The sequence below is a fragment of the Chelon labrosus genome (assembly GCF_963514085.1).
Source record: "Chelon labrosus genome assembly, chromosome: 15".
Taxonomy (NCBI): domain Eukaryota; kingdom Metazoa; phylum Chordata; class Actinopteri; order Mugiliformes; family Mugilidae; genus Chelon; species Chelon labrosus.
Genome location: NC_140348.1, coordinates 1,350,114 through 1,366,387, shown reverse-complemented (window position 1 = coordinate 1,366,387; position 16,274 = coordinate 1,350,114). Strand labels below are relative to the sequence as shown.

The 16,274-nt window shown below is 40.9% G+C and overlaps 1 protein-coding gene across 1 annotated transcript in view; it reads right to left on the bottom strand.

The window, feature by feature from the left end:
* The window catches only part of shtn1 (shootin 1), a 28,252-nt gene that overhangs the window by 5,893 nt on the left and 6,085 nt on the right, over positions 1-16,274 (bottom strand). Inside the window, exons 3-8 of the mRNA XM_084562303.1 lie at positions 13,652-13,746; positions 5,484-5,652; positions 2,678-2,775; positions 1,996-2,077; positions 1,705-1,799; positions 1,393-1,539 (exon numbers count right to left, since the gene is read on the bottom strand). Coding sequence (XP_084418429.1) covers positions 1,393-1,539; positions 1,705-1,799; positions 1,996-2,077; positions 2,678-2,775; positions 5,484-5,652; positions 13,652-13,746 — 686 coding nt within the window. The remainder of the gene's footprint in view (positions 1-1,392; positions 1,540-1,704; positions 1,800-1,995; positions 2,078-2,677; positions 2,776-5,483; positions 5,653-13,651; positions 13,747-16,274) is intronic.

Here is a 16,274-nt window from a genome sequence, read left to right as displayed (position 1 = left end):
CCTTCACTACAGACGTGAACACCCTAAATCTTGTCCTCTCTCCTGCCTTCATTTGAGCCTACACTTGCCTACACTTAATGAAGATGCCCCACAGGGTCTTGCTGAAAGTATTGTGGTCTGAAGTGCTTTGTTGCTATCACAGTAAATCAACATGCATAATAAATAATTTCTCCTTATTAAAAAATTGTCAAAGCAAAATTAGAAAGTTCTTTGGACTGTTTAACTAAGATTAAAACAGTTAGGACTGAGACAAACAGAAGACCCAGAGACAGTAAAGAGAAGCAGAGAAAAAAAAAAAGGAAAAAGAAATGAAAAAAAAAAAAAAACATGATCACAAACAATGATAACCTAAATGTTTCCATTCTACTTTCCTCCTGAAAAAGAGCCAGCTTACAGCATAGTGTTGGCTGTGGTGGCTGCAGCTCCTGCTGTGATAATTTCTAATAAATACATTGGGCAGCTGTCAGTTGACATCCACTCTCAAACCCCAGTTCCTTAACTAGTGTTTTAATTGTCCCTCAAATGAAGGGTATGGCTCACCTCCACCCTAGCACCAGGAGAGATCAGTGATCCCTCTCAGCTCTAATTGTTTTCCATCAGTGCCAGAGGGGGTGGGAGGGAGCTGGAGACCATTCTGCTGCTTTTAATTATTAATCTGGCAGGTCATGGCCCTATGGTTTTACTGCCATGGCTAAATAATTCAACAGGCGTTTCCTCTGTATGTAATTAACCAACTAAACAAGCCTGAATAAATTAAAGGCATTACAGGCAAATCACAGGAATGTTTTACCAATGCAATGGTCTTCAATTTGAGCAGTTTTTGTGTTTTTCATGAGTCAGGTGTAATGTCGTTAATGAGTAACTGTTCAAGTGATTCTGGTTGACTGCCACTCTCATCTGTTCTTAAAGTGTGTCAAGTAACTTATTAGATCCTGGGCCACCGAGTCAGTAAAACTATGGACTTTAAGTACTTTACGTACTTTCATGTAATTTAAAGATATAGTGTTATATGTTTAAATATATTAGTGTGCACTTTTATTTGCACACTAATATTGTAGTAGAGTTTCCAAGTTATTATAGATTTTTTTAAACTCGGGGGAATTCATAACTTAGATTTCTTCTTACATGACCACTAAAGGTTAAGCCAAAACATAGATAAGGAGTTATTATCTCTTAAATAACACTTAGATAACACTATCAAATATTAAGTTCTTGTTCTCTAGCATGTATAGATTTAAAGTTACAAGAACACTGAAAATGGAGTTTCATACAATAAGTAGAAATGTCCCTAAATTACAAATGCTTACTTATTCATGATGAGATCAATCAAATGTGAACCTCTCATACATCTCATAGTAAGGCCATAACTTTGTTTAAATTGTGTCCACAGACCTGGTTCTCACACTCTAGCCTCTGTGTTTCCAGCTCTTCTGTAAGTCTGGTGACTTGGCTGAGTGCATCCTGCAGAGCTTGACTCGGCGAGGAACTCTGCATAATGATCTGACTCTGTCTCTTCAGCTTCTTTTGCTCGACCAACATCTGAAGGGACCACAAGGAAAACAAATATTCCATTGTATGGGAGAAAGTAAGGATATTTTTTAAATATACTGAACAGCATAAAGAAAACCAGTCTTCAAACTGTATTAGAGCAGATTGTGGAGGTCTCCTGTAATAAAGGAAAAAACAAACAAACAAGAAACTCACCACTCTGGCAAACTTCTCTGCCTCTTGCCTCAGATCTCGCTCCAGGTTCAAAGTGTCCTCTAAAGCCTCGTATTCCTCCACAGCAAACTGAGATACTGGACAAAGTTGTCCACATTGACAGATTTGTGTCTTCTATTAGAGAACTGATGGGTGGCTTTATCAACAATTGATAAATCTTGATACGTTCCTCACACAATTCTTTTTTTTAAATTGTATTATACTTGAACAATAATAATAGCTTTCCTGAAAACAAAGAGCACTGCAACTATCCAATTTGCACCTCCCTCTAACCTCTGTTATATTTTGCCAGGAGTTTCTTTTGCTGCAGTGTCTCGGCCGTTAAAAGCGTGTTATCATGTTTTTCTTTCAGCAGCTGCAAATGTAAGAAGAGACAAAATGCAATGAAAACAACAACAAAACCCAAAAACATTTACAGTGCAATAAAGTGCAACTCATAAGAAACTGCTGCAGTTTGACAAAACAGTCATTTCCTGTGCCATGGAAAACATACAAACAATAAATGCAATCTTCCAACCATCAGCCAGCCACTGGGTTTAGTGTATTTTCTGGAGTACTATTGCTTAATTTTAGTTTACAATAAAACAGTATATTTATTAAGCGGGAATTTGCTTGAAAATAAATGTAACCATGATGTTCACTTTGGGTGGAGTAAACAATACAGATTTTAAAATGATTAAAAATCTGCTTTGCAAATGGTTCGTGAGGACACGTGTTCACCCATTTTACTGGACTTCATACTATTGGCCTACTCCTGAGAAATAATGTCAAAGAATAATATGGTTAATCCCAACACCAAATTTACACCACTATGCTGTGCCTCTCCACTGCAGTGTCCATCACGTGCCAAAATACCAAATAAACACTGACAACACCAACACATTACTTCACCTCACACAAATGTCACCTTGCCAGAACAAACCTGAGCCATACACCAGAACATTCTTAAACTTACTTCTTCCCTGATTTCATTCAGTTGTTCTCTCACTGCCTCAAGATCACTGACTGCTTGATTTTTCTCCTTAAGCGTCAGTTCCAACTTCATTTGTAGCTCTGTAAAAAAATAAAAAACAAATCAAAGCACAGTTCTTACATACAAAAATCTAGGAGACTCAGAGGTGGTAAGTAGTTGTCTCCTGAGTAGCTCATTACAACACTGCTGTCCCCTGAAAGAGGACTTCACATTCAGCTTCATTGTAACTATTGTGTAAACACTATTGTGTTTCCCAAATAAGGAAAAAAGAGGTAAATAAGCACAGGATGTGTGTTTTGTAAAACTCTGTACTCAATGTTCTGCTTAGAAACGGGATTAACTCCAAAAAACATAAAAAACAGCACAAGGTGTTGACCTGGACTACAAATTCACTAGATCCCAAACTGATCAAGTATCTGTGGGATGATCCACAGAGGCCCCTCCCCTCAACTCACAACTGCCACAACTGTTTTGGAGGTACAAGGGAGACCTACACAATATTAAGAAGGTGGTCATAAGGTTATGCCTAATCAGTCTATTTGACCCTTCACAGGACAAGCAGTTACAGAAGATGGATGGATGAATGAATGAATGAATGAATGAGTTTTCTGCACTTGACATTTTTTGTATATGCAAAATCAAATGTTATGGATAATGCACTCCTTAACATGGCACCTGATAAACAGTGGAAAACATCAGGCAGAAAGTGAATGGTTTAAGTAACCTTGACAATGAGCTCAAGGTGTTGATGTGGTGTCCAAATACCTCAGATCTCAATCTGATCAAGCAGTGTGGGATATGCCGGGGAAAACAAGGCTAATACACAGAGGCTCAACATCAAAATGTACAGGATCTGCTAATAATGGCTTGATGCCTGAACTACAGGACTTTCAGAGCTATTGTGGAGTCCATGCCTTGACAGGTCAGAGTTGTTCCGGTGGCACATGACGGCATTAGGCAGATGGTTTTAATTTTGAAGCTGATTGGTGTATTCTATGTAATAAAAGGGAATTTTGGAATTAATGTTTGGAAAGCTTCGAAATTACAGATCAGTTAATACAAGGCAGCTCACAGCAGGATCCGGCTGAGACATTTAGGAGGGTGCTTAAGCAGAAAAAGGTCACTGACATCTAAAACTGCTTTTCAGAAGGGATGAAATGCCCTTTGTTAAGTAGGACAAGGATTCGGTTGAATAAAATTCACATTAAATGAAATGTTAAAAAGAGGAACAGATGAACAATTTGTCAATGACAGGACCTCACCTGCGACGTTCTTAGCTCAGATTCAACAGCAAATGTTTCTGATCATATTTAGTTGCAGTCTATAGATGGTAAAGAGACAAAGTATCCCATGTGTTCCTGGACAAGAAGTACTTTGACTAGCTGTCCATTAACACACAATTATGAATTTTCAACATAATAAGCCTACAATCTTTGAGCAAGTCAACTTATTTCTATATTCACTCATCTTCTGTATCAGAGTATATCATTTGCAAATGACATGATAATCTCTCCCTTTTAATGTCAACAGCCTTGTACAACATGATGGGAAAAGCATCATGGGGTATGAATCCATTATCACCCGAGGTATAATTACTGGTCGACTAAAGGAACTGACCATGACATTTCCCAGCTACATGGGAAAAAATAATTTGCTTGTACTGTACTTTAGACAGTTAAAACTCACAACATCTGGAGTTGCTAATTACTACGTGCAGATGCAGTGGACAAGGAATGTATTTCTTTTGTATTCATATTTATAGATATTCTTTTAATATATATTTAATATAGATTCGTATATAGGTAAATTTAGTGTATGCCAACCTTTTATTAAAATAATTATCAACCAAGGCACCTGTGATGCATGCTACTGCATGCAAAGCTAGGGGACTTGTGAGGAAAGAGATAAAAAAGTTATCCTCAGAATATCCCAAGTCAGAACTTTTTTCATTGATAACATTTTGATACTTAGAACGACTGTCACATACTTAATTAATGTCAACTATGTTAAAATCACAACAACAAACAATTAAGAATTTTGTCGCCTTATCTTTGATTACCATAGTTTACAGTGGAAATACTGTATTGTAGAGTGAAATCAGTTTTGAAAACTTTATCTTTGGGTTTCAGCTTATTGTCCAGTGAACACAGGACACAAAGCAATACAGAACATAAGTAACAGTACATAAGATATGAGAGAATACCCTAATAATACTCTTCTAGTAACTGGTAAGGGCAGGACATATGCCCCACTGAGGCTGGACTGTATTTGCATCTCAACAGGGTCAACCAGGGTTTGTAATGCGAAGGATCATTACAAATTATTTTGAACATATTGTTAAATATTATTATTAGGTATTGTGCTTTTTTTTTTTTTAATTCCCAGTATAGGTCACAGTCCTAAAACAGTGGATCACACATTTCCTGTAATGAATTAATAGTTTTTTGAATAATCTTTACCTGCATGGTAAATGACCACAATACCTTTTCTGTGACAAAGGAAATAAATGAGTTTTCCAGGATCCAAGAGAACTTCAGCTCAATGTGGTGACAAATCTCAGTTGTATGCATAGCCATATTCATTTTCTTTCACTGTCTGAGTAGCACTCTTCATGATCAGTAAATTCAAGCTGACATGTAAATTCAGTGCCATTTTTGTCAATGCTTCCTCTTTAGTAAAGGAATTATTTTTTCATTGGGCTTGAGCTGTAAATACAATATAATTTCCTCCAACTGTAATGTTACCATAAACTGTGGCCTTAATAATAACATTATGAAGCATCTTTTACCTGAGATGGTGGTGTGGCAGAAGGGGGAAAGGCAGACTTTGGTGGCTTCATGTAGGTCCTCACTGTCCTCCTCTTCATCCTCAAGGCTGATCTGTGTTATTGTCTCTGGGCTGAGGTGGGAGAGCAACATCATGCTCTTCCTCTTCAGAGAGCGGTTCTGACGGTTCAACTGTAAGGAGGCAGAGGGAGAAACACAAGAGAACGTACATATTGGACTTAAGGCACAGTGCAGTCAAGAATATCAATGAGGAAAAGGATTAATGGACCTCAAACATCATTTAAAGGTGCTAAATCTGATATTTTATACTTTTCAGAATTAGGTTACTTTTCATTACAATAAGTGCTGTTGTCCACATTACCTACAAAATAAAATGGCATATAATTAGACTTTTGTGCCAAACATTTTCAAAAGTCAAGTTGCATTATGTCATGTAGCTTTTTTGGATCGTTGTTTGGCACTGACATCAGATATTTGTATGGCTAATTACACAAAACTGATAAAATAACACTGACACTATTACTTTCTATCCAAAGAGAGCTCCACCTTGGAGCACCAATACTTTACCAGTGCTTCAAGAAAGCCACAACTCTGCATTTGGATAAATTAATGTTAGACTTTCAACTGACTACTATAAATTGTTATTCAATACACTGCCACTTTCAGGATCATATTCAACCTTGTGTATTGAAAGAACAACTAGAACTACTAAAATCATTAATTCTATCTGGTTCTAGTTGTTATGCTTAAAGTACACTCAAAATGCCTCCTGATTATAGTGGCCATGATATGCAAAGCCTGTATGAATACATAAAGAAATTACATTCAATATTACATTTGATGTAAATGTACTTAGGTAGTTTACTATTCTTTGTTGACTAGTAAGTACTGTATTTTGAACCTTAAAGACAATAAAAAATGGGATTCATGGACTAATTTATCACTTAAAAAATTTAAAAACTAAACTTCTCAAAATGTAGACTCCCTTAATGGAAAACAATATCACTGACAATTTGCTCAAGAGTATGCAGTCTGAACAAAACAACCACGATTTATGAGAATGAATACTGCCACCAATACAGCCACAAGATGAAATTACATGGTGCGGCAACAGAATGCTCAACTTATGGCATATTCAGCACATGTTCTCTAAAAGATGAGATGAATACGACAAAATCTGACAGACCCTGGATCTTACAGCACCTTCATTTTCTAAATCTGCATAGAGTCACAAGTGTCTTTTGTATTACGTTATTTGAAAACAGATAAAGAAATAAGGTAGAAGAGCGACAGACGAGGCGGATGAGATGTTGTTCTGATTTCCTCTTTTCTTTGGCCCTGCAATCAGTCATAATGGCAGGACGTATGCAAAAGCAATGATAAGGTGTGAAAAAACAGGCATCATTAGAATTGCACAAGCAGACAAAGAATAAGGCAGTGAATATTGCTCCTTTTTAGATGTAATCACAGTTTTTTGATGTGACATTAGCATTTCTGTTTATCATGTTTTTTGTGCGATTATCACTTCTTTGAAATTCTTCACACATGTTCTCCTTTAAATAAAGCATATAGACTACACTGTTCCAATGACTATTCCATTTCTTAAAGTTCAATCATCAGAATTGCCATATGTATCAATTAAGGAGACCATCACTAAGTAAATCATAAATTACGCTTATGTGAAGGAGATGGATGCCAATTATGCATGCTTCTTGATGTCATCTGAAGGAAGAAAAGTGCCTGAAGAGGGGGGAAAAGGAAGGGAAGTAGAAAGGCAAGCCATAGAGGAAACATTTATTAATGGCATCCCGGTGTGAGCAGATTGCAGCAATCCCATCTTTTGATGACACCCTTCAGACTGCATGTTTTTTCTGAAATGCAATCAACAATACATAACATGGAATCACATTCTTTTGATAATAATCTACAATTGGCAAGACATGTACGTATAAAATTACATACTCAGATGAATCAAGGCTGACATCACATCGGACCAGCACTCTCCAGAGGTCACCATTACAAAGTCAAAGCCCTTCAACTTACCTTGATCACACACCAACACAAAAACATTAAGCATGAAAACCACATTCTCCACTGACTGGTTCTAAATTGTTAACTCCCTCCAGTTAATTCAAAATGTTGACAGGTTAAGGAATTGCTCTGAACTTTGGCTTCTTTCAGAGAGGCTTTGGGAACATCAAACACATTTACATCATGGAGCACAAAGAAATACAGAGTTGAACACCTTCACAGTGCTTGAATTGTGACTTTCCAGTATAACTGAAATGTTGCTTAAAGGTAAGGACCGTTCAAAAGGGTTATGTTTCTTATACCAACTGTATTCTAGTCAATGTACTTATATTAATAGCAAATAAATGTGTTGCTTTTAACTTCACCAAGTGAATAGTTGATGCATGGGTATAGTCTCAGCTATGGCCTGCAGCCACTCGTCTGTATTTGACAGGTGCAGGGAGTGCCTAGTAATAGACACTGTTTTATATCAAGGAAGAAGAGGAGAGATGAAGCAGTGAGCAGAGGAGACCACAGACATCAAATGAAGCTTGAAAGACATTGCTACAAAGAAAGCTTTTAGCCAATATATTCTTGAGAACAAATACTGTAAATCCTCTCTAGGTGTCAGACCAGGAATGGGCTAGTTTATTGCTGCCTCTTAGTGGCCCTTTTCGGTAGACATAGCCTGATATACTATGTCTTCCCTGACCACAATTCTTACACTCTGTCAGTGCGAAGAGAAATGTGACACAAATTAATCTTTTTTCCCACTTTCAAGGAACTGTCAGTTCATCACATCATTCGTTCTCATCAGAATACTTCACTTTGTAGAAACCCTGAAATTTTCTAATTAACAAATTAGAAAAATTCCTCCCCCTTGAACCGTCACCTTACCATGGTGGAGGAGTTTGAGTGCCCTAATGACCCTAGAAGCTATGCTGTCCAGGGCATTTTGCCCCTGGTAGGGTCTTCCAAGGCAGATTGGTCCTAGGTGAAGGGCCAAACAACAGTTCATAAGACCCTTTATGGAGAAGAAAATCAAGAGTCTGTGTACCCGGCCGGGAGGGTTACCGGGGCCCCACCCTGGAGCCAGGCCTGGGGCTGGGGCTGGGGATCGTGGGCGAGCACCTGGTGGCCGGACCTTCACCCATGGGGTCTGGCCAGCCACGCCCGAACTGGAGACATGGGCTCGTCTCCCTGTAGGCCCACCACTCGCAGGGGGAGCATGAAGGGTCCGGTGCTATGTGGATTGGGCAGCAGATCAATGGCTAACTTATGGCTTTTGGGACATGGACTGTCACCTCTCTGGCGGGGAAGGAGCCGGAGCTTGTGGAAGAGGTTGAGCGCTACTGACTAGATATAGTCGGCCTCACCTTTACACATAGCGTCGGGTCTGGAACCCAAGTCCTTGAAAGGGGTTGGACCCTATTCTTTGCTGGAGTTGCTCTAGGTGAAAGGCGGAGGGCCAGTGTGGACTTTTTGCTTGCCCCTGGACTCTTTGCCTGTACGTTGGGGTTCTCCCGGGTGGATGAAAGAGTTGCTTCCCTGCGCCTTTGGGTCGGGGAATGGGTCCTGACTGTTGTCTGTGCGTATGACCTGGAGGGGCATGATTGGGAGGAATGGCCTGCCTGACCTGAACCAGAGTGGTGTTCAGTTGCTGGACTTCTGTGCGAGTCGCAGTCTGTCCATAACTAACACCATGTTTGAACATAAGGTTGTTCATCAGTGCTCTTGGCACGAGGACGGCCTAGGTCGTAGGTCGATAATTCCGATAATTGACTTTATACTCATATCATCTAACCTGCGACCTTATGTTCTGGACACTCGGGTAAAGAGAGGTGCAGAGCTGTCAACTGATCACCACCTGGTGGTGAGTTTGATCAGACGGCGGGGGAGGACGTGGCACAGACCTGGTAGGCCAAAATTAGTAGTTGATGGTCTTCAACTCCCACCTCTGGCAGAGCTTCAACTGTGTCCCGGGGGCGGCAGGGACATTGAGTCTGAATGGGCCATGTTCCGCTCCGCCAGTGTAGAGGCGGGTGTTGTGGCCCACAAGGTCACGGCAGTAATCCGTCGGGCTGAAAAAGGAGGCCTACAGGGCATGGCTGGTCTGTGGGTCTTTTGAAGCAGCTGACCAGTACCGGATGGCAAGGTGATCCGCAGCGAGAGCAGTTGCTGAGGCAAAAACTCTGGTGTGGGAGGAGTTCGGTGAGGCTATGGAAGAAGACTATCAATCAGTTCCGAAGAGGTTCTGGCAAACCGTCCGCGGCTCAGGGGGGATAGGCAGCAACTTGCTCACACTGTTTTTAGTGGGGGTGGGGAGCTGCTCATGTCAACTGGGGATATTGTCGGGTGGTGGAAGGAATACTTTGAGGAGCTTCTCAATCCTACCAACATTTATTCCATAGAGGAGACAGAGATCCGCCCTGGGTGTCTCTAGGCTCTGGATGTTGTAGGGCTGTCCTGGCTGACACGCCTCTGCAAGATTGCATGGACATCGGGAGCAGTGCCTCTGGAGTGGCAGACTGGGGTGGTGGTCCCTATCTTTAAAAAAAGGGACCAGAGGGCGTGTTCCAACTGCAGGGGGATCACACTCCTCAGCCTCCCCAGCAAGGTCTATGCCAGGGTGCTGGAAAAGAGGGTCCGGTTGATGGTTGAACCTCAGATCGAGGAGGAACAATGCAGTTTTCGTCCCGGACGTGGAATCATGGACCAGCTCTTTACCCTCGCTATGGTGCTGGAGGGGACATTTGAATTTGCCCAACCGATCCACATGTGCTTTGTGGATTTGGAGAAGGCTTACGACCGTGTCCCCAGAGACATCCTCTGGGGGGGGGGGGGGTGAGATTGTATGTGTGTAGAAGGTAGTAAGTCAGACCTATTCCCAGTGAGGGTTGGACTCCACCAGGGCTGCCCTTTGTCACCGGTTCTGTTCATGACTATTATGGACAGAATTTCTAGGCGCAGCCGGGTGGGGGAGGGTGTCGGGTTCGGTTATCGGAAGATCTCATCCCTGCTTTTTGCGGATGACGTGGTCCTCCTAGCTCCATCGAACAAGACCTCCAGCTCTTGCTGGGGCAGTTCGCAGCCGAGTGTGAAGCGGCTGGGATGAAGATTGAAGATCAGCACCTCCAAGTCTGAGGTCCTCAGTTGGAAAAGGGTGGATTGCCCACTCCGGGTCGAGGAGGAGGTCCTGCCTCAAGCGGAGGAGTTCAAGTATCTCGGGGTCTTGTTCACGAGGGTACAATGGAGTGGGAGATCGACAGGCGGATCGGAGTGGCGTCTGCAGTGATGCGGATGCTTAACCGGTCTGTCGTGGTAAAGAGAGAGCTAAGTCAAAAGGTGAAGCTCTCAATTTACCGGTCGATCTACATTCCAACCCTCACCTATGGTCATGAACTTTGGGTAATGACCGAAAGAACGAGATTGTGAATACAAGCAGCTGAAATTAGTTTCCTTCGCAGGGTGGCCAGGCTCTGCATTAGAGATAGGGTAAGGAGCTTGGACAGAGTAGAACCACTGCTCCTCCACGAGTCAGTTGAGGTGGCTAGGGCGTCTGGTAAGGATGCCTCCCAGAAGCCTCCCAGGAGATGTATTTGGGCATTTCCCACCGGAAGGAGACCTCTGGGCCGACCCAGGACACAATGGAGGGATTATATCTCTCGTCTGGCCTGGGAACACCTGGGGGTTCCTCCGGAGGAGCTGGTGGAAGTGGCTGGGGGAGAGGGCTGTCAGGACTTCCCTGCTGAAGCTGCTGCCCCCGCGCCCCAAACCCGAATAAGCAGGACAAGACGAAGAACAAATTTTTACCCGTAAAGTACAGCAGCAAATTACGACAGCACAATATTACAGCTTAGTTTTGAGGGCTCTTAAAGTCTTTTATCTAGTATTTGATAATATCGTTTGGGTTTATGTACATCTTTGAAGTATATATTTTGGAAAAATGACTAAATACTTTAGGTCAGAAATGCAGTAATACTAGTCAATGTGCATGAATAGTAAGATACATTTGCAAAATTCCTTTGAAAGGAAGGAGGGGTACAAACAAAAATTTCTGAAGTGCTTAGCTAGGTTTGGTTGCAGCAACTAGGATAATGATGCAGAAATCTTATTTTCTCAAATAGAAGTGATAGTAAATGGTCCAACCAAAGGACACAAACTCAGCTCTTCTTTGGGTTCATCAGTTATTAACAAGAGAATTACTAAATATCTGAATAAGAGACAAAAACACATTCCAGGTATTCTGTGTTACAAGAGTCAGTAGGCCTCAGGTATGATTTTTGTCTTATTTTTCTTTTCCATTTGTTCTGCACAAAGCAAAAGGGGAAAAATAAGAAAATCATATGAAAAGTGTGTTACAGCCAAATCTGTTCCTATCAGCCTGACATTGTTGATGAATTTCATTTGATCTAAAAGTGACTGGTACCAGGCACATTCAGATTACCATGATGAAACACATAAAAAACATCTATTTGGCAGTATAAGGGCAGCAGGCTTAAGTGTCGTGTACATACTATTGCAGTTGGACAGGTAATGTCAAACACATCCAGAAATGAAAAAAAAAAGTAAAAAAATAAATAGAAAATGCCACCCAAAAGCAAGAAAAGCCAAAAAAACACTGTCACCGGTGCAATTCATTTCGTATGTACAGAAAAAAAATTTATGATTATGACAATTTAAGATTATATCTGTTCCTGTGCACAATTCTTATATGTGGGTAATTGTGTTTGAGAATGGAGGCATTAGAACTTACAAAACATTGGCCCCATTCACACCTTACATTAACATCTGTCCCAGGCAACCTGATCACAAGTGACCATCATAATGTGCAGGTGTGAATGCACCCAGGACGCATTGAGGCCACATTTAGATGATCCAATCTCAGGCCACATTTGAAGGTGGTCTGGGACACACTGTCCCTGGCAGTGTGGGTCACATTAAGGACACTTACTCCACACTGCTTCAAATAGCACAGCGGTGAAATTATGGTGCGTATGTAAATTTGTAAGTCTGAGTTATAACCTGAGCATTGAGGAGGTTTCTAAAATAACATCAGGGCAGGGATAATGAATAAATAATGTCTAAATGCATGTGGTTTTAGTTAGCTTGTTCCAGAATATGTATCATTACCCCCCAAGTCATGCTGCATACAATACAAGAAACAGCTGTATGTGTTTCGGATACAGTGGTAGGTAGAGATCCATCAGAGAGAGAAGAGAGAGCATGAAACTAGATCGGATCTCAGCTGCTCACTCAGGACACAGGGCGATACATTATAATGCCTGGTGTGGACACAAGTACTTAAAGCTTGCCACTTACTACTCGGATTGCCCAGATCTGTTGTTAATGTGCCAAACTGACAGTTAACCAGCACTGCAGGTGAGGTCAGTTGAATGCTACTTAGATACTTATGAGGTACTTATGAGCAGCACATGTTTTGATTGTCTTGAACCAATCTTGATAACCTATGGGCAGTAAAATCGTATTTGTTGCCCCAGGCAATGAGGATGAAAAACAAGCCAAAGGAGAGATGGTGACTGAAGGCAGAGGAATGGTAAGAAAAAAGATAGGAAAGTCGACCTTCAACATAATTCTCCTTCAGTCTCCCACTGCCCAAAATCTGGTCCAGCCAGGTGTACTGTGAGGGCTTTTGTCCAGAAATTGAATGAGAAATGATTACATTGATAAGCTCAGCACCAGTAGGCTGCAAAATCACTATGTGCCAGGCTCCCCTGCTCTCAATCACAACTCTCATTTTAGAGACGACTCCAAAAAAGTGTGCTCTGAATCAGAAGAATTCAATTCAATTGCAATTTTAGACACTAAAATGTAGGGACAGCAGTAGTGCTGAAGGACCACAGAGTGCTTCTGATTGAAACATAAAAAATTGTACTGCAGTGATGGTTATAGGAATTCACTGAGTGTTATCTTAACCAGGCTTGCTCTAAATCAACACATCCTCATCACAGTTGTTTTGACATTAGTCCTCTCTTATTTTATTTTAATTCAACACCTTTCTAGGTTGTAAGCTTGTTTTATTGGTTTTAAATCCAACTTGATTCTGAGTTTACTTAGGTCATATCAGTTATTTAAAGAGGGTATGACAGACTGTCACTTCACTTTCTTTGAGAGTTGTCCGTCTAAAAATGAACAGTACCTTGGAGGCCAGGGCTTCCGCAGTTTCTCTACACATCCGCTCAATCTCCAGGTTCTCCTGAATAGCACTGACCTCTTCAATGACCATCTGAGAGACTAGGTACAAACAGAAGAAAAGACAATGAACATAATCACTTGGGTTGCAGCAGTGAATGTCTAGTGGAATCCAACATGTTGCTTAAATTCTATACAGTGCGGTAAAACCTTTAGTAATCACTCTAAAACCTCATGTCCCCTGATACCTTAAGCATCAAAATTCAGAAAGTGCCTGAAATTAAGGATCAAAATCCCCAAATATGGCTTCTGTTACAATCCATATTTACAAACCAACCAATCAGGTCATGAAATGACAGACAGCACACTTGGGGATAATGGCAGCTTGAAGAATGACCACTTTTTTGTATTGCACAGAAATTCCAGTGATCGTCATTATTTAACCAAAACCACAAATGGCATGAATGGGAATTGCGCGAAATACTAGTATAATACACTGTTGGCCGACATTTGAGGACTCATTCACTGATGATGAAAATTAATGAAAATGGAATTAATATTAATACATTTTATTTAACTGAACACTTGAGGGAAATTCCTTCTCTGCTTTTAACCCATCCATTTATTCACACAACAGTGTGTACACACACTAGTAGTAGGATGTGCGGTGTCCACTGTACAGGGTGAGGTGCTTGCTCAAGTCACCTCAGCCATGCACATGGGGAATGCAAACCTGTGAATCTGCATTGGGCACAGCTGTGACGCTATCGTGTTGTCCACAAACCTCAAGACACACATATACACTCTTTGCTTTGGGTGTCTTCAGGCATTGTGCTAGTGTGACGCACACAACCCACACGTACAGTCAGAAAGTAAAACATACTTATATTCCACAATACCTATTGTATTCCAATTTTATTTTACAATTGTTACTCAAGAAATGCTTCAATTCCTAAGTGAACTAAACAGCACTCTTTGTTCTGTTTTTTGGTTGAAAGGACAAATGTTCTTACATATTATTAAAGAAAAAGAACAATGTAAAACACACAATGTACAATTCCAATGAATGACTACATTAATGTCAAACTTAAAAAGTCAAAAATGCCGTCAAGGAAACAAAAAAAAAAAGTGATTAGGATACTCTAAGTGAGTGGATCTATACATGTGGCTTTTCATTTAATTCCCCAGTTAACTGAGGTAAAAGAACACTAACACTTGACACTGAAGCATATTTCTTTTTGCTATTGTGTCTGCCATCTTAGCAGCCTCATTGGTGAATGACTTACATGCATCATTATCATTTTAATTGAAAAGGAACTGAACTAAATATTTTCCCAATGTATCTTTTATTCAGGTAATTTCTCTACCTTTTTATTTTGTTGGCCAGGGATAATGTGTGTTAAATATAGACTGAACACATGCAGAAAACAAGCGCACAAATGTATGAATAAAAGCTGAGTATATGTTGAGTATACAGAGAGTAAATGTGGGCTTTTTGTAAAGAATTCTACATGTCATGTTGCACTTAACCCTGGGTGAAGGGAAACATTGCCTCAATTCTTTTCTAAAATAGTGTTGCATTTTTATGGCAGAGCTCCACTAGAAAATAATACGAAGAGGAGGACAGTGACATTCTAATTGGTGGAAGACTTAAAGTGATAAATGTAAGTTAACGTTAGGGTGAGAGGCTAGTCTCAGCTTAATATGGAACAAATGTTTTCATAAATCTATCATCACATAAGGCCGTATGATATTGTCCAAATTGCATATTGATTCGAACAGCAGCTTTAACAGAACCTTGTAAAAAAAAAAAAAAGGGCTGAAATTCCGAGCTGCAAACCGTTATGTTGGATAGAGCTGCAATCACACCTCAGTACAAAAAGAATGCCCCTAAAGAATGCCCTGCCACTTAACTAATTAAACATTGTGGTTGAGCGAGGGAGAAATTAAGCATTAGTGCCATTGCTGCGGGCAATTCCTTCCCCCCAGTGACACCTAATTAAGAACTTGATGAACGCCAATGCCAAACGATATCCACGTTCCTCTGGCGGCCTCCACATCAGTCATTCAATGGCACTTAGCTGCCAGTTTCCATCCTCAGCCTCATCTCCATTGCCCATCTCCATAATGTCGTGGCCAGACTCAGCAACCTACGAAAGGACGCCTTGAACTTAATGACATGTTAATTATAATTACTGGTAGCCATGGTAAATAAACAGTGCTGGAAGTGTTGAAAGTGTATGAGCACGAGCCTACAGGGGGCTATGACACGTCAAAATTGGCAGCCTTAATTGTAAGTTTCGGCCTCCCCATCATCATCACTCCATCTTTTTTCTCCCCTCTTTTTTGTGCTTGTCTTTTTCATCCTCCTTTCAGGAAAGACAGTGATTACCCCTGTGCCGACGTGCTGCATAATGGTATCAGCGCCGCCAACGGAGCAGTGAATTAAATTGTATCTGCAGCCGCTGTGAAGCCTTGATGAGGGGGGCAGATGCTTTTGTGGTGTTATCATTATAACACAATGGTCATGTTGTCATCAACCTTGCCATCGCCAATTGAAAAGGCATGATTGTGTGTTGGGGGCTTTTTCTTCCGTCCCCCAACCCACCTACCCCAGCAACCATGCTGCC